This window comes from Onychomys torridus, chromosome 20 (genome assembly GCF_903995425.1).
Source record: "Onychomys torridus chromosome 20, mOncTor1.1, whole genome shotgun sequence".
Lineage (NCBI taxonomy): Eukaryota > Metazoa > Chordata > Mammalia > Rodentia > Cricetidae > Onychomys > Onychomys torridus.
In genome coordinates, this window is record NC_050462.1 from 40443816 (window position 1) to 40469429 (window position 25614).

General features: G+C 46.5%; 1 protein-coding gene across 3 annotated transcripts in view; it reads right to left on the reverse strand.

The window, feature by feature from the left end:
• Nucleotides 1-25614, reverse strand: part of Xpot (exportin for tRNA) — a 41028-nt gene that overhangs the window by 2230 nt on the left and 13184 nt on the right. For all 3 annotated transcript variants that reach the window (XM_036169634.1, XM_036169636.1, XM_036169635.1), the window contains 18 exons: nt 24842-25026; nt 24579-24747; nt 22452-22688; nt 20907-20945; nt 20346-20408; nt 18724-18848; nt 17993-18137; nt 17729-17848; nt 17392-17486; nt 16603-16672; nt 15661-15899; nt 14429-14714; nt 12183-12372; nt 10699-10815; nt 10273-10388; nt 9268-9315; nt 4586-4657; nt 449-505 (listed from right to left, as the gene is read on the reverse strand). In XM_036169634.1, the coding sequence (XP_036025527.1) occupies nt 449-505; nt 4586-4657; nt 9268-9315; nt 10273-10388; nt 10699-10815; nt 12183-12372; nt 14429-14714; nt 15661-15899; nt 16603-16672; nt 17392-17486; nt 17729-17848; nt 17993-18137; nt 18724-18848; nt 20346-20408; nt 20907-20945; nt 22452-22688; nt 24579-24747; nt 24842-25026 (2373 nt within the window). The remainder of the gene's footprint in view (nt 1-448; nt 506-4585; nt 4658-9267; nt 9316-10272; nt 10389-10698; nt 10816-12182; nt 12373-14428; nt 14715-15660; nt 15900-16602; nt 16673-17391; nt 17487-17728; nt 17849-17992; nt 18138-18723; nt 18849-20345; nt 20409-20906; nt 20946-22451; nt 22689-24578; nt 24748-24841; nt 25027-25614) is intronic.

Consider the following 25614-nt stretch of genomic DNA (forward strand, 5'->3'; position numbering starts at 1 on the left):
ATGCTTTCTGAATGTAAAACACAGCCTTCTGGGCCAGATCCAAGAGGCATCCCTTTTGTTTGCTCTACATCCAAATGTTTCTAAATGAATATAAGCAAGTCGTTTATACCTCTGCTTCTGTATTTTCAGATCCTTTCAACTTAATGAGCAACTGCTCAAAAAATTTCTTTTCTTTCCATCCTCTAATACCCATTTAATTACATCATGAAACGATAAAACAACAAGAAAACCCAAACCCAGGCATTTTATACCATATGTTCAGGCTCTGTCGACAATTAGTGTAAATATCTAATTATCTTTTTCAATAGCTTAGTTCAAAGAGGATTCACAAAAACTTCTGCAATTACATCTTCCTAGGGCAAAGAGACCCCAAAGTGAGTGAGTCAAACTCTGCACCCTCAAACGTTACCTCACTGTATAAAGACAGGGACATTCCCCAAATACCTACCTTAAGGTAATTTTTAAAAACTTTAGCATCAGGCTGCTGAAGCGCTTGACAGAACTCCTGGGGGGAACAAGGAGGGAAGAAAAATAGGAAAGTCCATTTAATGCAAGCCCACAGCATCCCTTTTGTTTTATTTATTTATTTTATTTTTTTTGGAGCTGAGGATCGAACCCAGGGCCTTGCACTTGCTAGGCAAGTGCTCTACCACTGAGCTAAATCCCCAACCTCCTTTTTGTTTTACATTGAGGGCAATAAACACAATCACAGCTTACCAAGACAGCCACTTCACATGCACAGTCATGTGTGGCAGCTCGGGCAGGCTTTCTCAGCCTGCAGAAATGAACGCCTCCGCCCACTGACCCACAGCTCCCCGCTTCTCCCCCCCTTCTCTCCCCTACGCCCCCCCCCCCCCGGCTCCCCGCTTCTCCCCCCCACAGCTCCCCCTCTGCTCTCTGCTATGAGTCCTACTACTCTGGACCTCTGGTGTCAGCGGATCATGGAGTGTTTGTTTTTTCTGCCTAACTTAGCACAGTGTCCCCAATGTCACCTATGTGGTAGCACAGGACTAGATTTCTTTCTTCAAGGCTAAATAATACCACTGCAGGGATATACCACACTTTCTTCATCCTGTCTCCTAACAGCGGGCAGTGTATTACTTCAAATCCATGCTAGTCCTATTACAGCTCATCAAAATCAAGTCAAACCAATTCTTACTCCCAAAGGTAACATACGAGATTTTCAAACATTACACCCAGACAAGTTTTCTTTCGTTTTCTCTGGGTCACCAGGGGCAAGAAATCAAAACCAGTGTGTTATCTCAGACTTGGTAGGATGGTCACCAGCAAATGAACCAACCAAACCCCCAAAGCCAGGCACAACAGTTCATGTCTGTAGCCCCCGATATTCCAGAACCAGAGAAAGAAGGCTGCTCGAGCCCAGGAGTCCAAGGGAAACACAAGACCCTGTCTCAAAAGGAAAGAAAAAGAGGAGGAGGAGGAAGAGAAGAAGAACAGAAAGAATGAAGTAACGGCACAGTAACACATGAACGACAGTGTGGCTGCTTGGGAGATGGAGGTAAAAGAGTTTTGATTTGAGGCCAACATCCCATCACATACAAACAAACTTCCAACAAGACAAAGTCAGTCAGCAAGGATGTGGAGAAACCCTAACGTGCACACTGTTAGTGAGAATACACAACAACACACACACTGTTAGTGAGAATACACAATGGCACACACACAGTGAGAACACACATGGCATCCGGTATGCTTTAAGTGTTTGTAAACAAACTAGGGATCGACCCTTGGGCCTCACAAGCATTCTAAGCACATACTACCCTACGGGGATCTATCGAAAAGAACTGAAGTCAGCATCTTTAGGCAAGCTTAGCACTTAGCTCATGTGCACTGTGGTACAACAGCGAGCTGTAGAGACAACTTAAATGCTCACTGATGAACCATACTTTGTCCATTAATCCATTTACAGAACGGACCATTCACTAGCTACCGTAAAAAGGAAACCTGGGAACCGGGGAGATGGTTGGTGAGGTAATTCTGTGCAAACAGAAGGACCTGAGTTGGATCCCGAGCATCCCCATTAAAAGGCAGGCACGGTGGCACAAGTTTGTAATCCCAGTGCTGGTGAGGCAAAGGCAGGTGGGTCTCGGATTTGCTGGGCAGCCAGTCTAGTTGAACTGGTGAGCTGCAGGTCCCAGTAAGAGACCCTGTCTCAAAAAACAAGGTGGAGACTCTCAAGGACTGCTACCCAAAAGCTTGACCTCTGGTGTCTACAAGCGCGCGCGCAGGCACCCTCCCACACTCACACACTCACCTAGGCATACATGAACACATACGCATACAAAAGAGATCTTGCTATATAAAACAAAAACAGATGAATTTTGTGGACATCCTGTTAAGTCAAGCAGCCAGTCACAGAAGACGAAAGACAGGCTTCTACTACTTATATGAGGTCTCTACAACAGTCAGGGTTAGAGAGTCACAAGGCAGCAGGGTGGTGGCCAGGGGCTGGGAAAGACGATTTAGGCAGAAAATCTAAATTACAAGCCGGGTGGTGGTGGCGAACGCCTTTAATCCCAGCCCTTGGGAAGCAGAGGCAGGCGGATCTCTGTGAGTTCAAGGCCAACCTGGTCTATAAAAAGAGTTCCAGGACAGCCAGGGCTGTTACACAGAGAAACCCTGTCTCGAAAAACCAACCAACCAACAAATAACACATCTAAATTATATAAAATGGATTTTCTAGAGACCTATCTAATGCTGTGTAAGCACAACATTGTTCTTTAATTAACAATACTGTACAGTAGACTTAAAAATGTTAAGGTACACCCTATGTGATGTCTTCTTATCGCAATAAAATAAACCTTGAAAAAACCTAACCACGCATGCAACAAGAGGAAAACCCTCCAGAACACTGGGAGAAGCAGACAAATCTTGGAATCCCTAAGGGGCTGCTTTTCAGGCCTGGCCGTCACCCCGGTCGTCCTGTCTGCCCCTCTCAGGAGGGGCTAGCTCTAGCTGCCACTTGGGCTGTGAGCACAATGTGAGGTGTGCAGGAGCAGGGTGACTTTCTAGCCACCCACCTCACAACACTTCAACACCAAAACCCCGACACAAACCCCAGCAGAAGTTCTTCTCTTTTTCCCTCCCGTTTCCTCTCTCTTCTCTTTGCCATGCACGTCAGGGTTTGAACCCAGGGTCTTGCACACGGTAGGCAAGCAAGCATGCTCCACTGCACCGCATGCCTGCCACACATGTTGATCACTGTCGGCAGCCTCCAGAACGGCTTCTTTTCTCTTTTGTTTGCTTTCCAGACACTTTCACTCAGCAGCCAGCGGGGCCGGAGCTCCCCCGGATAATCGAAGGCAGGTTCAAACTCACCACACTCCTCCTGCCCTACCTAGTCTCTTAAGTGGTGGGGTTACACCATGGGCTGCCGTGACCGCCTGAATGCCTTCTTTTCAAAAGCACACACTACTCCAGGGTTGGAAAAGCAAGCAACATAATGAGCTCTGATTTTTAAAAGGGTGTATCTGTTTTTATGCAAATAGGCTTCCATGAGTTTATGTGCACCACAAGCCCTCAGGGGCCAGAAGAGGGCACCGGAGCCCCTGGAGCTGGAGTTACAGGTGGTTGTGAGCTGACACATGGCTGCTGAGAACTGACCTGAGTACTACCCAAGAGCAACCAGTGCTCTTGACCACTGAGTCCCATGAATTCTGATTTTTTTTTCTTTTGCCAGAGCTGAGGACCGAACCCAGGGCCTTGCGATTGCTAGGCAAGCGCTCTATCACTGAGCTAAATCCCCAACCCCGAATTCTGATTTTTAAAATATTTAGTTTTGTAGCAAAACTTAGTGTCTTCCTAAGGAACAACAAAAGAAGCATTACCCAATCACTATTAATTCCACAACAGTGACACACACAAGTATTTCTAAGTATCTCCAACCTGTGTGACATAGAAATATGTGACGTCAGGTGGGGATTCCGCAGACCCCAATAAAAAGCTAAGTGTGGTGGCACGCCCCTGTAAGCCCAGCACTGTGGAGGGAGCAACAAGAGGAGACCTGTGCTTACACACCAGCCACTCTAGCACAATCAAAGGAGGCAGATGGTGGTCCTGAGGATGGCGCCTGAAGATGGCCTCCAGCTCCCCCCCACATGTGCACACACACACACCCCACATGTGCACATGCCCCCCCACATGTGCACACACACACACACACATGTGCACATGCCCCCCCACATGTACACACACACACCCCACATGTGCACACTCCCACACACACCTGTGCACACGCCCCCACCACCACCACATGTGCACACATGCACAGAGAAAGGGAAAACGTGATTACTGTTGGGTACAGTTACAGACAATGCTACCATTCCTGTGACCTATCATTTACTGGATGGTAAGAAATTAAATTTGTATTGGATATTAGTAGAATAAAAACATAAAATTGCTCCCATCAATTTCATGGGTTACTTCAGTCTAGGCTCCAGGCTATTGACAGCAAAACAAGCTGATGCCATCTGGCTTTCGTGAATTAAAATTTACATTTCGAGTACACACCCACAGTTATTCGTTTAATAAAATTTCAAACAAAATCTGTTAGGAGAGCTCTTACCTGAATTATTTCTGGAGCGACTTGTAAGGAGGGCAGGTATTCCTGTTGAAGATACTGAACACATTCGGGGCCCTGCAGATGACAAGACAACCCAGTCATCTGAGGTTAGACCAACACACCTACACTTCACAGACAATACCGTCTTAGGAGAAGAATAGACCGCCTAGATTAGAAACCTGGCTCTGTGCCAACTGAAACTACCTGCTCTAAGTCCCCAGTTCTCCATGCGAAAAATTAAATTGTTGGATGGATTTGATGAACTATAATATCTGTGCATATTATATACAAATAACGTACTATGTAACACACAATATACAACAAATACAAATCCCTTAGAGTGACACGTAGTAGTGCATGTTAACGTTATCTAGTTAGTGCTAAGCATTGCTGAAGACCGCTTCTCAAGCCATCCGCCACTGAACAGAACCCAGACCATGGGGTATGGAGGGAAGGCTGAGCGGGCCAGAGAATGACTGTCTTTAGCAGAACACAGGCCCGAAAGAACTGAACGATATAAAGCAATGACAGACACCTTCCTGTCCCAACACAGCAGGGACAGGAGAGAGCGGATGACAGACGGAAGACCGGGCCAAGAAGGTCTCAGGCTGATGGAGTCTGAACCTCTGTTGTCTGGGGTCAGCACCAGCAGCCACATGCAAACCCTCAAGTCAGCCAGGGTCTAGTCCTATTTGCGGGAGAAGGGTGGGAAACTCAGTGGAGCAAGAGAGGACCCCACCAATAACCTCTAGGCCCTACCCATTTCCACCTATAACCAAGGAACCCAGGGGACATTTTGAAAACTGCTTCCCTTTAGCAATGTATCCCCTGAGAGAACAGCTTTAGAAAAACTGAACAAATTCAATACTTAAGAACAGCAGTGAACTGCATGTCTGTGGTAACGTGTATGTGAATGTCCTGGAGGCCGAGGTTGGTGCTGGGGTCTTCATACACTGCTCTCCACCTTATTTTTCAGACAGGGTCTCTCATTAAGTCTGGAGGGGCCAATGTGGGCTTGGCTGGCCAGCCAGTAAACTTCAGGGATGAGCCACCTGTCTGCATCCTCAGCCCCAGCACTGAGATTACAGATGTGCACATCTGGCAATTTCATGGTTGCTGAGTACCTAACACAGGTCCTCCTGCTTGCACAGTAAGCATCTGACGGACTGAGCCATCTTCCCTGGCCTGCATTTGATAACTTTTAAGGACTTTAGTAGGTTGATGGTTTACCTGAAAGTAAGTCAAAACAAAATCGGTGGTCCACACCTAGCGTTTGGGAGGCTGAGGCATGAGGACTGCTCTGAGCATGAAGTCAGCCTGGCTACAGAGTAAGACTATTTCAAAACAAACTGTACCTTTCCCACTTTAACATCTGGATTTTTTTTTTAAAGATTTATTAATTTATTATGTATACATTGTTCTGTCTGCATGTATCCCTGCCTATCAGAAGAGGGCACCAGATTTTATTACAGATGGTTGTGAACCACCATGTGGGTGCTGGGATTTGAACTCAAGACCTCTAGAAGAGCAGCCAGTGCTCTTAACCTCTGAGCCATCTCTCCAGCCTAACATCCAGATTTTTTTATATTTTTCTATTTACTATTATTAGTACTTCTCAATCACAGGATTCCTTTATCTTTCTTTCTACCTTGACTCCTGGCCCTCTACCCAAATGGGCCTAGGTCTCAACTTACTGACCTTGGAGGAACTGTCATCCCCGGGGAGCGAAGACTACATTGGTTCTCAAAGGTTTCTCACTTCTCTTCTCACCTTCCCATTAATCGGCCCATTCTGCTTATTTCCAACGCACTGCTCGCCATTCCCATGCAGCCGTATATCGTGTGTGTGTGTGTGTGTGTGTGTGTGTGTGCGTGTGTGTGTGTGTGTGCGTGTGTGTGTGTGTGTGCGTGTGTGTGCGTGTGCGTGCGTGTGTGTGTGTGTGTGCGTGTGTGCGTGTGTGTGTGTGTGTGTGCGTGTGTGTGTGTGGGTGTGTGTGCGTGTGTGTGTGTGTGCGTGTGTGTGCGTGTGCGTGTGTGTGTGTGTGTGCGTGTGTGTGTGTGTGTGTGTGTGCGTGTGTGTGTGTGTGTGTGTGTGTAAATCAGGATTTTCACTCATTTGGATGGAAGGCAATGCTAGAGACCACAGCTCTGAACTGCTCCTCAGCCCTTGCCCACGCAACCGCAGAGTCACACCGTCTCCTCTGTTACGACTCTCTGTCCTGGCTTTCCTAACAGCCTAACCGTGGGTTCTTTTGGTCCTGATCTTACAAGTTCTGACATATAACAATGAGGACTCCCAAGTCAGCATTTAGTTCAAAGTACTTCCTACTCATATTACCAACAACTTAGGTATTGCTCTCATTTTTAAAAGTTATTTTATTTTTGATTATGTGTATGTGTGTTCTCTGTGAATGAGTGTGTGTGTGTCTGTCTGTGTGTGTGTGTGTGTGTGTGTGTGTGTGTGTATGTGAGCACACGTGCATGCATGCATGCTTGGCCACGGAGGCTAGAGACATTGGATCGATCCCTTGAGCTGGAGGTACAGGGTCCTGGAGAACCTTCCCCCACAAGTGCAAAGGTAGGTCCTCTGCAGACCAGCGCTCACTCTTCACTTTGGAGGCTGCCTCTCTCTCCATCTTTGGGTCTTTTTTCTTGTTGCTGTGGGCAAAGTTCTTTTTGTCCTGATCTTACAAGTTCTGACAGACTAACAATGAGGATTCCCAAGTCAGCATTTAGCTCTAAGCACTTCATACAAGAGCTTTCTGAACATCTTTCCACCCAGTTACCACAGGACAACCACTTGGCCTACGCTTTTCCAAATATCCACATTCAGAGCACAGCTCCTAACCACCTACCCCACCACACTCTTTAGCTATCTGCCCACATGATAAGTCTGATCTTCCACCAGATCCCCTGGGAACGCCTGCTGTCCCCCCACACACATACTTGCTTTGTTTGGAAAGCCAGCTCAACCAATGTATACTCAAGGCCTATCAGACAAAGTCCACCTTTTCCTATTGCCTTCTTATTGTTCAGTTGGGCAGCTTCTGTCCTAGACTTTTTTGGGTGTTTTTTTTGTATTTTGTAACAGTCCTGGCTGTCCTGGAACTCACTTTTGTAGACCAGGCTGGCCTTGAACTGACTAAAATCTGCCTGCCTCTGCCTCCCAAGTGCCAGGATTAAAGGTGTGCACCACCACCACCCCACTACACTATTTTATATACCCATTAAAACACTCACTTAAGTCACTATTTATTGTAGTGGAATTTGCTCCGCCCGTGACCTTGGGCTTTGGGGGTGGGGTGAAGGCGGCAATACTTTTTGTCATGGTATGTGACCTCTTAAAAAGGGGTCACAGGTGTTTCCTTCTTCCTTTTTTTTTTTTTTAAATTTTATCCTGGCGTGATCAAACACTGGATGGCCTGGGAATTGAACCCAGTTCCTCTGGAACGTCAGTCAGTGTTCTTAACCACTGAGCCATCTCTCTCCCGATGCATTGTTTTCCCTTGATTCTGAAACACCGGGGATTCATCTTTATACATTTTCCCTACCCTACCTCGGGGAGGCACAGGTCTAGAGGAAATGCGTTGGACTAAAACCTTCCTTCTGCCTTCCATCAGAAGGAAAGACTCAAGCTCAGAGAAGCGAAGATAGCATGTTCCCTTATGGGGCAGGGAATGGGCCACTCTGCAGCTAACTGCAGCTCAGGAAATGCTGCTCTGTGCCACAGAATGGAAATGGGCCACAGAAACTGGAAATAGCAATTTTTGTTAAAAGGGAAAAGAACTTATTTTTAAATGTTGGCACCTAATTCAAGTTATCAGAAAAGGCCCAAAGTCACTTATGATTTATCCATGACTAGACTGACAAGAAAGGACTTGGTATTTAAGAGTAATGGACGTCTCTACTCATTTAAACCTGCGCCCTCTACACGTGAGGGAGAGGCTGAGGCAGAAGGACCACTAACAGTTCATGCCAGGCCAGGCTACAGTGTGAAATCCTGTCTCAGCTAACAATAAAAACTAATCAGGTTACCAGGCGCGGTGGCACAAGCCTTTAATCCCAGCACATGGGAGCTAGAGGCAGGAGGATCTCTGAGTTCAAGAGCAGCCAGGACTATTACAGAGAGAAACCCTGTCTTGGAAAAGCAAATATATACAGATACATACATACATACATACATACATATACACACACCAATTAATCAAAGGCTAGAGTGACAGCTGGGCTGGCAAAGCACTTGCTGTGCAAACAGGAGGACCGGGCTCCACCCCCGACTCCCACCTCAGCTACAAACGCCTGAGTGCTGAGAGATGCTTATAACCCCAGTGCTAAGGAGGCAGAAGCAGTGGTTCCCTGGGATGCCCTGCCAGCCTAGCCTAATAGTGAGCCCCAGGGCCCAGTGACAGAAAGCATCACTGACCTCTGGCCGGCACAGGCACCCATGCCCCTCCCCCACAGGCAGCCTCTGGCTGTACAGCAGTTGACTACTGAAATGATCCTGTGCCCCACAATATGAAGGGCGGTAACCGTCACCGCTTTCATTCAGTCCTTTCCACACATCCACAAAATCAGTACCGAAGTCACCTTTCACAAAACACAGTTTTCCAGGTGATGAGTCAGACCCAACGGGAAACGTAGCGGATGTGGGCTAACCGTGAGAGGAGCAAGGACTGTAAGCCTTACCCGTTTGAGATGAATTGTCTTCAGAGTCACAGCACACTCAGAAAGCGCCTGCAAAATGTAAGTTTGAAATTTTAATATGGGCAGTTCTTCAGTACAAAACCAAACTTTTCTCCCCCCCCCCTCCAAGCTACTGTAAGGAAAACACACAGGGCTTAGTGCCTGCAGGGAGTCAAGGATGGTAAAGGAAGTGTAGGCCACACAGAAGAGAGCCAGAGACAAACCCCTGGGGGCTGGGGGGAGGCCTCAGGGGTTAGGAGCACCGGCTGCTCTTCCTGGGAACCAGGGTTTGATTCCCAGCACCCACACGGTGGCTCACCACCATCTGTGACTCCAGTCCCAGGGGATCTGACTCCCTCTTCTGGCCTCTGGAGGCACTAGGCATGCGAATGGCACATAGACATACATGGAAGCAAAATACCCAGACATAAAAGAAAAGAAAGTACAAACTGTAGTCCTAATGTAGTAGCATGGCTTTTACCCAAGCACTGGAGAAGTGAGAAAGCAGTCTCTCACATGGAACACTCTGAAAATGAGATCTGGGACCCAGCACACAGACAGAGAACGCCATTCCTGCTCTTCACGGCAGGGGAAGCCGCAGAGTAGGGCATGATGCCACAGACATCCAGTCCCACACTCTGGAGGCAGAGGCAAGAGACTGCCCGCGAGTCTGAGGACAGGCTGGTGTGCAGTGAGACCCTGGCCAGCTATGGCTACACAGCACACCCTGTGCCATAAACAAAGTGAGGGGGAGGGAAGGGGGAAACTGAGGAGGGAAGGGAAGAGGAGGAGAGAGTGAGGAAGACGAAGAGGAGGGATGTGGCTTAGCAGTAAAGCACCTGCCAAATGTGTGACATCCTCGATCTGTCCCCAGAACAGGAACAGGAACTCCATGAATCCTACTCTGAAGTCATTATGTCTACATAAAAACAACCCGTGAAACAACCCGCCTGTCATTAGAGGAGCATCTGGAGATCTGCATGTGGAGACAGACTCTGAGGTGCTTACCAACACCGTTTGCGCGTCAGCCAGGTCGAAGGTCTGCTTTAGCGGAGCTAGGAAACATGCAGGGACGATGTGCTTATAAACGAAATCAGCAAATCCCACTGGTCCGTCTTTACCTCCTGTCAAGAGAATCCAAATGAATGCTCATCTTGTTTAAAAAGAGAGTCCATCCGTCCACGTAAAGGAAAAAAATCAATCCCCGGTTCCTGCTTCTATCTGGATCAGAGCTCCATTTCAGTTCTAACCATTTCATTTTAACACTGCCATGAAGCAGGCTGAGGATGAAGGTTGTAAGACAGTTATCAGGCTGGAGGCTTGGCTCACCGTGGGACCACCTGATTAGAGTATGCATGGGGGTGGGGGGGGGGGGGTGGGGGGGGGGAGGTCAGGATAAAACCTCAAAACAAAATAAAAACAAGTTCCTCTCACCCCAGAGCTCCACCAGCTTTGAGAGAATGATGAAACACGTTTTCTGTGCAATCGGATCCGGATACTCAACGGCTCCCTGGATAACGGTCACCAGCACCCGTTCTACATTCTCCGCACCTGAGGAGAAAGACCAGACTTTAATTTCAAACGGGAAAACCCAAACTGAAGCACTCATTTCAAATGTACAGTACGTCAAAACACACCTAGAGCATTGATAAAATCCCTTCACTTCTTTTATTAACCAGGCACCTCAATTCTAAGGACTGAGAAACCAGGATTCCTGTAATATTTTGCTCTGCTGATTTTTTGTGGGGGGGAGGGGGAGGACCTTGCTGAGTAGACCAGGCTGCCCTCAAACTCAGTGATGTGTAGCTGCCTTTGCCTCACCAATACTGGAAATGAAAGGCTCTATGTGATGGTGTGAATGAGAATGGACACCACATGTGCATGTATTTGAATGCCTGGTCTCCCGTTGGTGGAAATGTTTAGGAAGGACTAGGAGGTGTGGCCTTGGTGGAGGCGTGTCACTGGGCGTGGCAGGCTTTGAGGTTTCAAAAACTCGTGGTATTCTCAATGAACTCTCTCTACCATGTGCCTATGCTCTCAACTACTGCTCCAGTACCATGCCTGCCTATGGTCACACCCCGCCATGATGGTCACAGCTCACCCTCTGAAACTGTAAACAACAACAAGGTCTTTATTTGTTGTCTTAGTCATGGTTTCTCATCAAAGCAATGGAAAAGTAGCTGAGACACTCACCATGCCCAGCTTACTGTCTTCCCTTGTAAGGAAAAGTCTCAAGAGTTGCCCAGACTGGCCCTGAATAAGTTTTGGTTTTACTAAATTACTGGGCAAGCTTCAATCAAACATTTCACTATTAGGATAAGAATTTATACTGTATCAAGCTGATAATAGAAAAAAAATATTGGAGAACTGGTTAAAAAAAAAAAAAAAAGAGGAGTGAAAGCAGGGGGTGGGGGAGTGGGAGGAGGGACAAGGGGGGATCTGTGGTTGTTATGTAAAATGAATAAAAAAAAATTTAGAGGAAAAAAAAGAGTTGCCCAGACTGGCCCTGAATACTGTGCAGCCAGGAAGGCTTTGTACTTACTTGGCTGTCCTGCCTCAGTCCCCCAGATACCTGTGATTACAAGCCTTCTACACCATGGTTGGCCAGTGCTATTCTCAATTTCAAGATGGCGAACGGGCCAGTAAGACTCAGACGTCAGGTCAATTCTGGCACATGTTCACTATACTACTTACTAGCAATTAAAGAATACAGGGAAAGAGAAACTGACTACAAATTAATTTTAAGGTGCTCTACATGCTTGTAACTCATTTCTATTCCAAAGTACTGGACACTCTTAGGGCCACCAGACCACCTCCTCACAAGTTTGCTGTTCACGTCCACTCACCGTGGAGCTCAGGGGTCCGGCCGGCACAGGGACCTAGGCAGACACATTCGCATGTGCGGCGCGCATCCTTACCTTGATTTGCGATCACCTCACTCATTCCGCTGCCTGTGACGGTTTGCAGGAAGGCGAAGTAACTCCTGCGCAGCATCTGCTTCTCTAAGGCGGCCGACTGGTCATTGTCTTCTGCTGGCCGCAGCAGCACTTCAAAAATGGCGTGAAGCAGGGGCATGAACATCTGCTGTAAAAATGGGGACACCTGAATCTGGAAAGAGGAACAGCTGTTACGACCTCAGAAGCGCTGAAGAGAAGCAACGGGGTGCTCCGGAAAGAGGGTGTTTAAAAAGCTCTTCGCTTTCTACAGAGGATATTTACGAACTTAATGAATGTAGAAACAGATGCACTACCCAAAGATTAAATTCAACACGTATGGGGCTGAAGAGACGGTTAAGAGCACTGGCTGCTCTTCTAGAGGACCTGGTTCCATTCTCAACACCCACACAAGGCTCTCAACCATGAGTAACTCCCGTTCCAAGGAATCTTCCATTCCAAGACACCCTCTTCTGGTTTCTCCAGGCAATGCACACACATGGTACACAGGCCAAACACTACACACATGAAAGTCAATCTTGAGCCAGGTGGTGGTGACGCAGGCCTTTAATCCCAGCACTCGGGAGGCAGAGCTAGGTGGATCTCTGTGAGTTCGAGGCCAGCCTGGGCTACAGAGTGAGTTCTAGGAAAGGTGCAAAGCTACACAGAGAAACCCTGCCTCGGAAAAACAAAAAAACAACAAAAAAAAGGAAGTTCAACTTGCATCTTAGAATTCTGGCTGTGGGCCAGTAAGATGGTTCAGTAGGTAAAGGTGCTGGTGACCTGAGTTCAATCCCCAGAACCCATGAAAAGACAGAAGGAGGAAACTGACTCTACAGTGCTGGGTTCTGATCTCCATGCTCTGCCATGCAGGTGCATCCATGTGCGTGCGCACGCGCGCACACACGTACATTCTCTCTCTAATAAAAGTTAAAAAACAAATGAAAGAAAATTGAGATGAAATAATAAGTGTTCATAATCAAAGTTGGCCAAGAAATTTTTTTCAATTTCAATTCTTTTTTTTTTTTTTTAAAGTTTTTTGAGACAGGGTTTCTCTGTGTAGCTTTGCACCTTTCCTGGAACTCACTTGGTAGCCCAGGCTGGCCTCGAACTCTCAGAGATCTGCCTGGCTCTGCCTCCTGAGTGCTGGGATTAAAGGCATGCGCCACCACTGCCTGGCAAATTTAAATTCTTAAGGGAAAAAAATCCTAAGAAATGAATTCTGTAAAATTAAACTAACATATGTGACTTTCATTAGTTACGTTCCTTATCCTGTCTGGGCCCCAGTTTTCTTCTATAAGGCAGACTTCTTACCACTGAAGGTTATTATGAGGAGTAAATAGCAACATCCAGAAACATTCAGGGCAGACTTGAACTTAGAAAGCCTTGTGCCATTCTCCCTAGCTAGTTCCTACCTGTTTTAATGCCCTGGGTGACTTCTAGCCTCTTGGCCCAGCATCCGGGTCCCCGTGCTATGTTCAGTTAGAGCTCAGCACTAGATTGCTTTTCCTGGTCCTTTTCCTGGGCTACAGTGACTACGTTTTTATTAAAACATCCACTCAGGGGGCTGGAGAGACGGCTTAGCGACACCACTTTTGGTCCTTTTCCCCAGCGCCCCATGGAGGCAGGCAACTCCATGCCCTGTGCCTCCACTTCCAGATGATCCACAACTGTCTTCTGACCTCGTCAGGCATCAGGCATGCACACGGTGCACCTACATACATGCAGGCAAAACACTCATACACATAAAAAATTACTGTTTTCAAGCTAGAAATCTCCCTCACCTTACCTGTGTGGCAGACAGCAGATACTGGGAATGTTAGACATCCCATGGACCCATGTGACCAGGTAACTCAGGGTCTTTTACTAGGTAAAGGTGGGGCTGAGGGGGGGCTTGGTCTGCAAAGAGCTTCCTGCACACACATGAGAACCTGAGTCTGAATCTCCAGACCCCTGTAACGAGAAGCTGGGCATGGTGGTGTACCCGAAGATGAGGGAGGAATGCCAGTGTCTACCCGAAAGCCAGTGTAGCTCCATCAGTGAGCTCCAAGTTCAGAGACAGACCACGCATCAAAGACCACTGTGGAAGGTGATGGAGGCCGACCTCTGGCCTCCACATGGTGAGTCACCCCACAACACACAGTAAAGAGGACAAACCTAGAAGGCATGTGAGGGTGCAGACTCGAATTTCTAAGTCACAAGAGTCTCGGCACTTGGAGGGCTTGAGGTACCTTGAACTTGGCCGTAATCTGGTTGATGAGTGGAATGAATTCCTGGAGGTCTTTCGCTTCACAGTCTTTGAGCATGTGTTCTGAGGCAGATGGGATGAAGGGAAGAACTTCCTCCTCTAGGCAAATGATCATTCGGTGAAGGAAAGTTCGAACTCCACTTCTGAGAATGTCCTTTTGTACAGGGCAGCTGAGGGCTGGCAGGAAGGTCTGTAAACAGTCCAGATACACCTGGGAGCAGCCACACTGCTTCACGGTCTGCTTGTTGCTGAAAGCCTTGCTGGTTCGACTGCATGACCAAAACCAGACAGGCAGGGTTAGTTCATCCTTCCCAGGTAAGAGTGCACAGCAGCGTGGTGCACAGCAGCAGAGGCAGAGTGCACACCAGCATGGTGCACACCAGTGCGGTGCACAGCAGCAGAGTGCACAGCAGCAGAGGCAGAGTGCACACCAGCACAGTGCACAGCAGCGCGGTGCACACCAACGCCGTGCACACCAACGCCGTGCACACCAGACAGCAAGCTGACAACACTAGACTCCCATTCTTTCCTGCACCAGAATCACTTCCCTCCGTAGTCAATGGTCATGAAAATGACTGCTTCCAGATGTCATCACAGAACATATTGAATAAACTAAGCAAATAAGATGTAGTTAACATAATGAGTCTGTCTATCTGCTTCTCTAAAATCCTGATGAAGCCTTCAGAAAAAAATGTATTTACTGCGACTAAGCCATCAGGCAATCTGTATGTATCACTAAATTTAGAAAACAAGCTGATCACGCTCACAGCGAAGTTCCTTCATCACCCGGGGCCTGGCTATGCGCTGAAGTGGACAGTGTACAACAACTTCCCAGTAGAACTTACCAGCAATCACTTCCATTTTCACGCTGTTAAAAATGCAGGTAAAGAAGCAAATGGCCGCTCAGTGTCTTTGGGGCACAATGGTACAGCTAAGGAGTCTCGGGACCTTCTTCTGAAGGCACCAATACTAAGCCGTGATGTCTCAGTGTGCTGCTGGCACACAGACACTTGGGCTAACCTGAAGCACTCAAGTCAGAAGCTGGAGTACTAAGGATTTACAGTCTTCATAGTAAAAATACAGCCAGCCACAGTTTAGACAATCAGACGAATTCAGCTTTGAAAACAGTTAAGTGTACCCGTACTAAAAAGGTCCACAGAAGAGGGTCTGCCTATGTAGACGCACATTTTTAATTTTAACTGCCATTGGGCTCACCTGGCAAATCCAACTGCATGGTTGAGACTATCAGCCAGAGATGCCTGCCTTTCCTCATCTTGAGCCATCATCAGCTTCTCCAACAGAACCTTAAACCTCTCCATCAGGGGCGTCAGGAGGTCCTTCATCAGGGCCTGCTTGTTTTCTGCGGGGTAGTCGCTGTTGACGATCAGGGCGCCAGCTGTTTCATAGATGAAGAGCTGATCGTCGCCGCTCAGCAAGGACTGGTAACCGTTCTCCTAAATGGGAATTTGGTCTTAACTGAGGGTTTACATTTAGTGCCTCGCATTTACTTAATCAAGAACAAGCACGAGAGAGATAGGAAATATAATCCACCACATTGGCTCATATACCGGGCATTTATAAAAAAAAAAAAAAGTTTCTGCCAGGCAGTGGTGGCACACGCCTTTAATCCCAGTACTCGGGAGGCAGAGGCAGGTGGACTTCAAGGCCAGCCTGGGCTACAAAGTGAGTTCCAGGACAGCCAGGGCTGTCCTATCTTGAAAAACCAATATATATATAAAATAAATAAAAATAAAACAAAACCCACGTGTAAATCAAACTGTACTTATAAACTATCTCAACTTCGACCCTTTTAGTGACACTGACAGAATGTTTTAGACCCTAAGTCTGAAGACAGAAACTTGAATGTTAAGTGGCCCTGGGAATGAGAGATACAATCACATTAGAGACTAATTTAGAAGCTGAATTTCTTCTCTTCTCCATATTTCGGCTACATTTAACAGTACAGAGAAATCAGAACATACTCCAGGCTGCCGAATTCCTCCATTACTATTATGCTTGTCATCCAAACAATCTTGGCAAAGAGAGCCAAATAAACTTCGTGCACACACCTCCCCTCCCGCTAGAGACAAGGCTGCAGCTTGTTATGATGGCATAGGCAATCTCGATATCTGGGGAAGATACTCAGAGGATACTTACAGGTGGAGAAAGGGCCAACAAGTCTTGTATTCTATTCAAAATCTCCTCAATGAAAGGATTCATCTGTTTACTGAATGAAATCAAAAGGAAAGCCATGGGTAAGTGATGTGCTCACAAGCTGCTGAAATATTAACCCCTTTAAAACAGAAGGAACCAAGGCTCAGTTTTATGCTAGCCAATCTGATCACTAAAATTAGCTTATGAGCAATTTAAAAAGTCTGCCTGCTCTGTAGTGATACATTACCAAGACGATAGCACTACTTATCCCCCGCCCCAGGTACTTATACATATGCTATATATGAGATTATGTTAAAAATGTACTTTCAAGCTGGGCATCACAGTGCAAGCCTATAATCCCATACTTGGGAGGTAGACAGAGGCAACAGAATCAGAGTTTGCCATCTCCAGGACCAAGCAAATAAACAAAAAACATGCTCCCTGGCCTAGGGAGATGGCCCGGCAATCTTTAACTAAAATTAAATGCATCTGCTGTGTACACCTGATGACTTGAATTTGATACCTGGACCCCAGGATGGGAATGCTCTGCTCCTACATCCATCAAACACCCACTCAATAGTAATATATAGAATCTACACAACAATAGAGGAATACATAAACTTGCATCAAAGTATGCAAACAAGCCATCTGTTAGTGCTGAATACAGCACAGTCAGCCAGCAAGCAGCAAAGGAAGCCAGAGCACGAACACCCAGTGCTCCTGTCTGTGGGGGAGGGGCCCCTTCAACTCCAAGAGCACACTTCACAACCAGCGCTGGAGGCCGACACTTACTTGAGAGATTTGACAAATCTGGAAAACAGGTAAGCGGTTCTGCTCCGGACTTTAGCGCTGGAATGCCACAGACCCCTGTGATCTAAGAAGGCCATCTACAGAAAGAGACACTGATCATTTCCGGTCTGATTCAAGGGTTTCATTGTCATACTGCCTTTTTTGCTCACATCACATTGTACTCATTGGGCAGGACCAGGAATACAGGAGGAAAGTTACATCACACACACAGAGGCTGTTAAAGGCATGATTTACATAAAACGGTCACCCAGCACTAGTCAGAGAAAAGGCACAGAGAACAGCATCTCCTCAGTGAGGCGGGAGTGAGGAGCACACTTACTAGTACACATGGAATGTGCTGAGGTTCAACTGTGAAAAACTTTTCATATCGGACCACAGTTTCAAAGAACTCCAGTGTCACAGATGTGTGCTGGTAGGAACTGACTCCTGATGTTACCAACTAGAAAGGGGAGAAAATGGAGAACCGCATCTTTGTTTCCTGCAACACGCACAATGCCCTCTGTAAAAACAGTCTGAGCTCTAACAATGAAGGCGGCCCTGGAGCTTATCGTACAACACAGTGAAGGAAGCTCAGTATACCTACCGTTCGCATCATGTCCTGCAAAGCACTAGCTTTTGAAACGTCACCTGAGAAGTGCGCACCGTGGGACACGGGGAGAGCTTCCGCCAGCATGTACAGCAACCTCACTGCCACCTCCACCTCCATGAAGCGTGTGGTCTGCCAATTCCTGCCAAGGCATCAGAGTGTCTGTCTGTGAGACCTGAACATAAACTTTTCAGATGACTCTCGACACTCGGGACAGTGACCCACCAACAGAGTGGCACGGCCACTGGTGATGTGGCCACACTCCTGCAACCCTAATGAAACTCACTGGCGAGGTGGCCACACCCCTGCAACCAACCCTAATGAAACTCACTGGTGAGGTGGCCACACCCCTGCAACCAACCCTAATGAAACTCACTGGTGAGGTGGCCACACCCCTGCAACCAACCCTAATGAAACTCAATGGTGACCAAGACAGCGCAAGAGGACCAGAGGAAGTAACAGTATGGGAGGTGAAACCGGCTGGAATACATTAAATGCGTGTATGGAAACACCATAATGAAACCCATTATTAAGTATAACTGACATGCTAATAAAAACCATTTTTAAAAATCTCTTGAATGATTAAAAAGCCAAGCTCTTTTTTTTTTTGGCCAGGCAACGTAATCTATCTATACCACAGAGGTAGACACAGGATAAATTACAGAAGCAACACTGTTTCCAGAGACGTCAGGATGGTCAGCCACAGCGGGCGGGCGGGCAGAACTTACTGCAGTGTGGTACTGAACACTCTTCGGACAGAAGCCAGCACTAACTCTGGTGACACCTGAGCGAGCCTGTCCAACAGCAACTTCAGCTGTTTCCTGTACTCTACAAACATGGCCTCATCTTCACCCTGCGACACAAGTCAAAGGCATGAGATGGCGCCCTGGCGCGGCGGTTAGCAGGACTTGCAGCCAGAGCCCTACGGCTGCACTCCTCAGCCTTAGCCCGGGGCAGGAGGAGGGAACCGACCTCCACGGCGGCACCCTGGCCCACCCTCTCCATACGATAAATAAACACCAGTTACCTCGGAACCTTTTATCTTTGGATAGAAAAATCACAAATGCTCGGTAGCACTTCCCTTCCTGCTCACTAATTAGCAATTCTAAAAACCACCTTAGCCATGGAAGGCCTGGGGCACACACAGCCTGCCTACGGAGGACACAGGGCTGAGAGAAGACAGCCTGTATGGGCCCACGTTAGGCTTAGACTTGCCTAGTGTCTTCATTCACCTTTTATTTCCCCAAAGTGCCAACAGTGTCACGATTGGGACCAATGTGTTGGTTATTATCACCATCATCCTTCGATAGCACACACACTCACACACACACCTAATCAAGCACCCAGAGGTCCTATAGATAGTGAGAAGTGATCCTCTCATGACCCGGACACACTTCTAAATGAACAAGTCCAGTTCAGCCTCATCCTCACCCTCCTCCACTGATGAGCCCCAAGCCAGTACTCTTAGTAACGGTAACGTGAGATGAGAGCATCAATAATATTGTCAACTGTAGGTTCAATGTCACAAAGTATTGTTTCTTTCTTTTGGTTGCTATAGATATAACCCAGGGCCTGAATGCAGTAAGCAAAGGCTCTATCACTGAGCTATACCCCAAACCCTGCAATTTATTTATTTATTTTATTAAGAGATTTTCCATTCATTTTACATACCAACCACAGATTCCCCTGTCCTCCCTCCCGATTTTTTTTTTTTTTTTTTAAATTCTTTTTTTGTTTGAGACAGGTTCTCACTTTGTAACCCAGTATGTAGCCCAGGCTGGCTCAACAGATATGGCAATATTCTTAGCCTAAGGCTGCCAACTGCTGGGATTTCAGGCATAAGACACCAAGCCCAGCTTACAAGATTTTCTATGTATGTGTAAGTGCACATGAGCGTTCAAGCATGCCTGTGTGTGCAGACAAGAGGCTAATCTCAGGCATTGTCTTCACCTTGTGTGTGTGAGACAAGTTCTCTCATCGAGACCTGGCACTCAATGCCTAGGCCAGGCTGGCTGGCCAGGGTGCCCCAGGGAGTCACCGTGTTTGCCTTCCCAGCTCAGCACTATATGCATGCACCATCTACAGCCATCAAATGCAGATCCTAATTTTTATACAGCAGGCACGTTACCAAATGAGTCACCTCTCCAATCCCTTAGACAGCCAAGGATTCAGGTCTTTATGAGTGTTACACCAAACTGACATTAACATAAATTATTACTGCATCAGTATAAAGACGATTGATTTAAAATACTATTTCTTGTTTTAAAAGGCTCTGAAACTAAAAAAATACTAATTTGATGCAAACAAGCAATAATAAAATTAAGTTTTTCTTTGACGCAAAATTCCTTACTTCATTTTCAAAGTTATATTCTTCATCATAAGTCAATTTTTTCATAACAGCCAACATGATTGCCTAAAATTAATAATGAAATAACATTTGTTAATTGTTGTTTTAATCTGGAATTTGAGCTACATTTCAAGGTAGATTTCAGACAAAGAACTGATCAGCCTTAGAAGGGTATCTCTATCACTCACTCCAAGGCTCAGGGACTCTCCTGAAGAGGAGGTGAAGCACGACAAGCAGTGGGGTGCTTGTACAAATCTGAGCTACAACAACCTGTCCCGGAGGTACCTGAGACTCAGGAAACACACAACTCACAAGTCCCTAAAACTCAGCAGGTTTGCCAAGCCCCTCCCTCCCAGGGTTACACACTCATGGAGGGCTGCTGGGAAAGACTCCACCACTGTGGCTTCTGGGAGTTAGCACCCAAAGCTGGGTGGGCTCTTCACTGATGACGCTGCTGCCTCTGCTCAGGTGAGTAACCCCTCACCCTCAGTCAGCTAAAGAACCCCAGTAAACTCACTGATTTGGGGGAAGAAAGTCTACCACTGGTTTCAAGACACCACTCACCTCCACATTAGCTTTTTGCTGGTCTGAGAGCACTGGGAGCTTCGGATAAAAAGCAAACAATAATTTATTGGTTAAATGAACAATAATGTATTTCTAATGTTATACTTGGTTACCGAAGTAGTTTTCTAAGCAATTAATATCTTCCAAAACATACACACAGGAGCTGGTGGTACAATTATGGGGCAGAGCATTTTCCCAGCATGTACACGTCCCTGGGCCCAATCTCCAGCACAAGAAAATAAAATACAAATTTCTGTTGAGTAGTATGACAGCAAATCTGTAGTTAATGCATTCCTAACTTCAGATGTAATGATTTCATGTCTAGTAAATAACTTGACACACAGGCAATAAGATTGATTTGATAAAGTTGTTTATCCGCATTTATAAAGAATTAAGCTCTACAGCAGTAAAGGATGTTTTTGTTGTTTTGAGATAGGGTCTTAGCATGTAGCTATGGTTGGCCTGGAACTCACTATACAGACCAGGCTGGCCTTGAACTCACAGAGATCTGCCTCTGTCCCACCAACAGCTGAGACTAAAGGCATGAATGACCATCCTCAGCTTCTTCAAATAAAACAAAGATCACAGCTTCCAAAATTCTAAAAACCCTTAAATTCTGAATGCAAAATGTCCCATTTCTAAGAGTGAAAAAGGAAGCCTGGGTTCAGTGTTGGTGAATGTCTAGCACATTCCAGGTTCTGGGTCCAGTCTCCAGCACTGCAAACAGAACCTAACGATGACGACATGGCGGGGAGATGGGGCAGCTGGTACAGTGTCTGCTGCACAAGCGTGAGGATCCTAACTCGGATCCCCATCTGTGTGAGCCACGCACGGCGGCACACGTGGGGAGCAGGGTGTGTAGGTGCAGACAAGACTCTGGGGTTCACTGAGCAGCCAGCCTACAGCCAGTGAGCTCCAGGTTCAGCAAGGGCCTGACTCAAAAGGAAGGTGGAGAAATGAAGGAGGACAACCCACTCTGACTTCTGGTCTTTACACACGCACACGCACCAAGACAGGCACATGGACAAATGCACACGCACAGGCATGTGGACACACACACAAATGAAGAAAGCTATATCCTCTTGCAAAGAAGTTACTTTAAGCTTGAGTGAGTCAATGCACCCAATATAAACCAAACCTAAAAATGCTGGGGGGGGGGGTCATGATGAGTCTACTCAGCTATCGACCCTGAGTCCAACAGTATCAACTGGCCAAGCAGGATGTGCTGCTGAGAAAGGGTGATCAACACTTTCAAACTGCATCTGAGGCACACTCCAGGGGATGGGGAAGTCATGAGCTAGAGAGGAAGCCACTGCTGCTGCTGTGCCCTCAAATCACCTTCAAAATAACTTAATCACCTTTTGTCTACATTTCTTAAGTTAAAAAAAAAAAAAAAAACTACAAAAAAGAAATACAGCAATTAACAGAATACACACACACACACACATATACATATATGAACCAGAATTATGGGTATTTTCTTACTTCAATTTTCAACAGCTCTTTATAAATCAACTGGACAAAAGGAACAAAACAATGACTCACCTGTTTCAAAATGTGAAGATAATCGTAACAAAATCCAATAATGTTAGAGGAGATGTCATCATCCTCATGGACTAGCAGCTGTAACATAAGTGGTACTTTTGTCTCGATCGCTTCAAGTGCCTCTTGAGCAGTTTTGACAGCCCCGTTCTTAATTAATTTAGTCCAGCTAACTATTAACGACTGTCCCATTCCATTGACCAGCTTAGAGAATCTGGCCACAAAGTCCAAGTCTTCTTCCTATGAGCAATGAGCAAAGACCACAGTTACAACCACTCGCCTCAGGGTAGAGGCGGGCCTCTGACCTGCAGCATGAATGCAGTGCCCGTCAGGGTTCCATCTTTTAAAATGGCTATGTAACCTGTGTGGCACAGAGGGTCAGTGTGGGCATCAATGTGCCACCCTCGGGTCAGTCTTCTCCGCAGGGGGTTTCAGGAATGAAACTCAGGTCATAAGGACCTCAAGGGAAGAGTTTTTATCTGCTTAGCATTCTCCTGACCCCCAGGGCTCAATGTTAAGGCAGTAGCTACCAATTCCGTCATTATGACAGGAAAATGATCAGAATTTGAAATTTTCTGCTACCATGATTATCCAATAGTACTCTAAAAGCAACTATTTTGTTTTTTAATTAAAGAAATATTTTGTATGTTTGGTGTTTTGCCTCACATCTGTCTGTGCAACATGTGTGCCTGGTGCTTGGAGAGGCCAGAAGAGAGCAGTGGCTTCCCAGAACTGTAGTTACGGCCTCTGCAAGAGCAGCCAGTGTTCTTAAGCACCGAGGCATTTCTCCATTCCTGCAACTGTTATTTTCATGAAGATATGGATATCACCAACTTTGAAAAAAAAAAAAAAAAAAAAAGGAAAAAAAGAGCTTTCATAAAAGAGAAGTTTTAGGAACGTCTTCCCCAACTATTCATTTATTGAATATTTCTATGAAGTCAACGCTGGCGCACGGCATGTGTAACTGTAACAGTTCTTTCCCGGAACTGTGTGATTTAGGCTTCAACTTGCCTACACAGACACAAAGCTGCTATTATAATTGCCTGCTTTGAGTCACTGCCATTGTTACAGGCAGACCCTGATTATTTTCACTGGTTATCTATAAGCTGTTCTCCCACAGACAGGGAGAGGCTCTACTCTAAAGCCACATTATTGAATTTATCACCAATGCAAACATATCTTAGGGCCAGGCAGGGCTCCACCGAGCCTGACAACCTGAGTTCCATCCTTAGACCCATCTGGTAGGAGAGAACTGACTCTGGAGGTTGTCCTCTGAGCTCCCTCCCCATGTGCACTGTGGTGCACGCATGTGTGTGTATACACACACACACACACACACACACACACACACCACACAAGAAATCACAAGAAATGTAATAAAGAACTCAAAGCAGTCTTAGAAACGCTTTCCCTCAGCTGTAGCTACATCTGAAATCCCGCTCCGGGCTCAATGTGGCTCAGTGACAGAGCTGGCAGGAAGCTTTGGCTCGATCCCTGGCACACAAGCAAGAACAACAACAAAAAGTCTTCCCATCACTCTCAAATGAGTCAAAATTCCAATAGGGAGCAGGAGAGAGGGCTCAGGGCTGCGGGAGCACTGTCTGCTCTTCCGGAGGACCTGCACCCACACGGCCACTTAGAACCACCTGCAGCTCCAGTCCCTGGAGCTCTGACCCCCTCTTTTAGCATCCCTGGGCACTAGGCATACAAGTGATGCATGGACAGGCATGCAGACACAACACACACACACACACACACACACACACACACACACACACACACAAAATAAAAATGTGACAAATAATTTTAAAATTCAAGTCTGCAATGAAAATGAAACTTTTATGGTCTAACCTGGGTCAAACAGTCAAATGCACTGTGGTGTAGCTGGTGTATTTCTTGTTACTCAGGGCATGATCAACACTGCAAACTTGCAAAATGCATGCACCATTCTGAGTGTAAAGTTCCGGAATGGGTATTGCCAAGCGCGAAGGGAAAACACCACAGATATTGGTTGGGGCTCTCCGAATATGGTGGTTTACCATCAGTTCAAGGACATCCCCCAAACCAGAGGGAAAATTAGCTCAGCATCTGTGACAGCTTCCAGAGCTTACACGTAAGAAAGTCACCGACCTGGTCAATGCTGAAGAAGCCAGCAGTCTGTAACACTTGACACAAGGACTCCACTAGCTTCATCTTGTCCACAGGGTCCATCCCTTTATTCACGATCTCAAACAAACAGTCGCAGGCTTCTTCCCGTAGAACTTGTACTGACATGTGACCTAGCAGCATATTTATAAACCTGCAGAGGGGGAAATCAAGACCTTAACCCTTTCAGTTCACCCGTTTTCGACACTGACTGACAAGTTCAGCTTAAACATGATCGGCGTCCGCACCTATCATTGGCTATAAGGGACAAGTCTATCCAAGAGACGTAAGCCCCGACGACTTCAAGGCACTGGCACAGCACTTCCGAATTCGTGTACTGGTAACTGTGTAAGATCTGGTACCATGACTCCACCAGACTTGGAATGCACTGCTCTCTCATTGTGTCTTTGATCAGAGTATTCCTGCGTGCCTCCTGCAAACAGAACACAGAGACCAGGGAGACTGTGAGAGCCGAGGGCAGCTGCACAGTGATTTCCTCTGCACCCTACTCCAGGCTTGTTAAACAGCCCCTACCAGGGCTTCCGACTTATCTGCTCTGAAATTACATCCTGTGATTCTCTGCGTTTCCTTTTTCCGTTCTGTTCCGTGGTGCCAGACTTAATTCATTAAACACAAACTATAAATAAGCATTGCTTAGAAATTTCAAGAATGTGCAATGATTTCTAAATAGTAGACAAAAAACGATACTTAAGCTATTTAGAAAAAAAAACCAGCTATGACTTAAATGTACAGTATCCTTTAAGTTTATGAATCTTCTAGTTACAATTGTCTTAAACTATTATGTACATGTAAAGCTATTTCCAGTGGGGTTTTCGCTTTTGTGTTTATGAGATAGGTTCTCAATATGTAACTCAGGATGGCCCTCCGACCCGTTACCCAAGTGCGAGGAACAGCCAGCTACATTTCCTACACTCCTTATTAATTACCTCTATGCTTAGCTAGAGGTCAAATCCGTCCTGCACACTACGCAACAGCTCTATTTCACAAGCACTTCCTATTA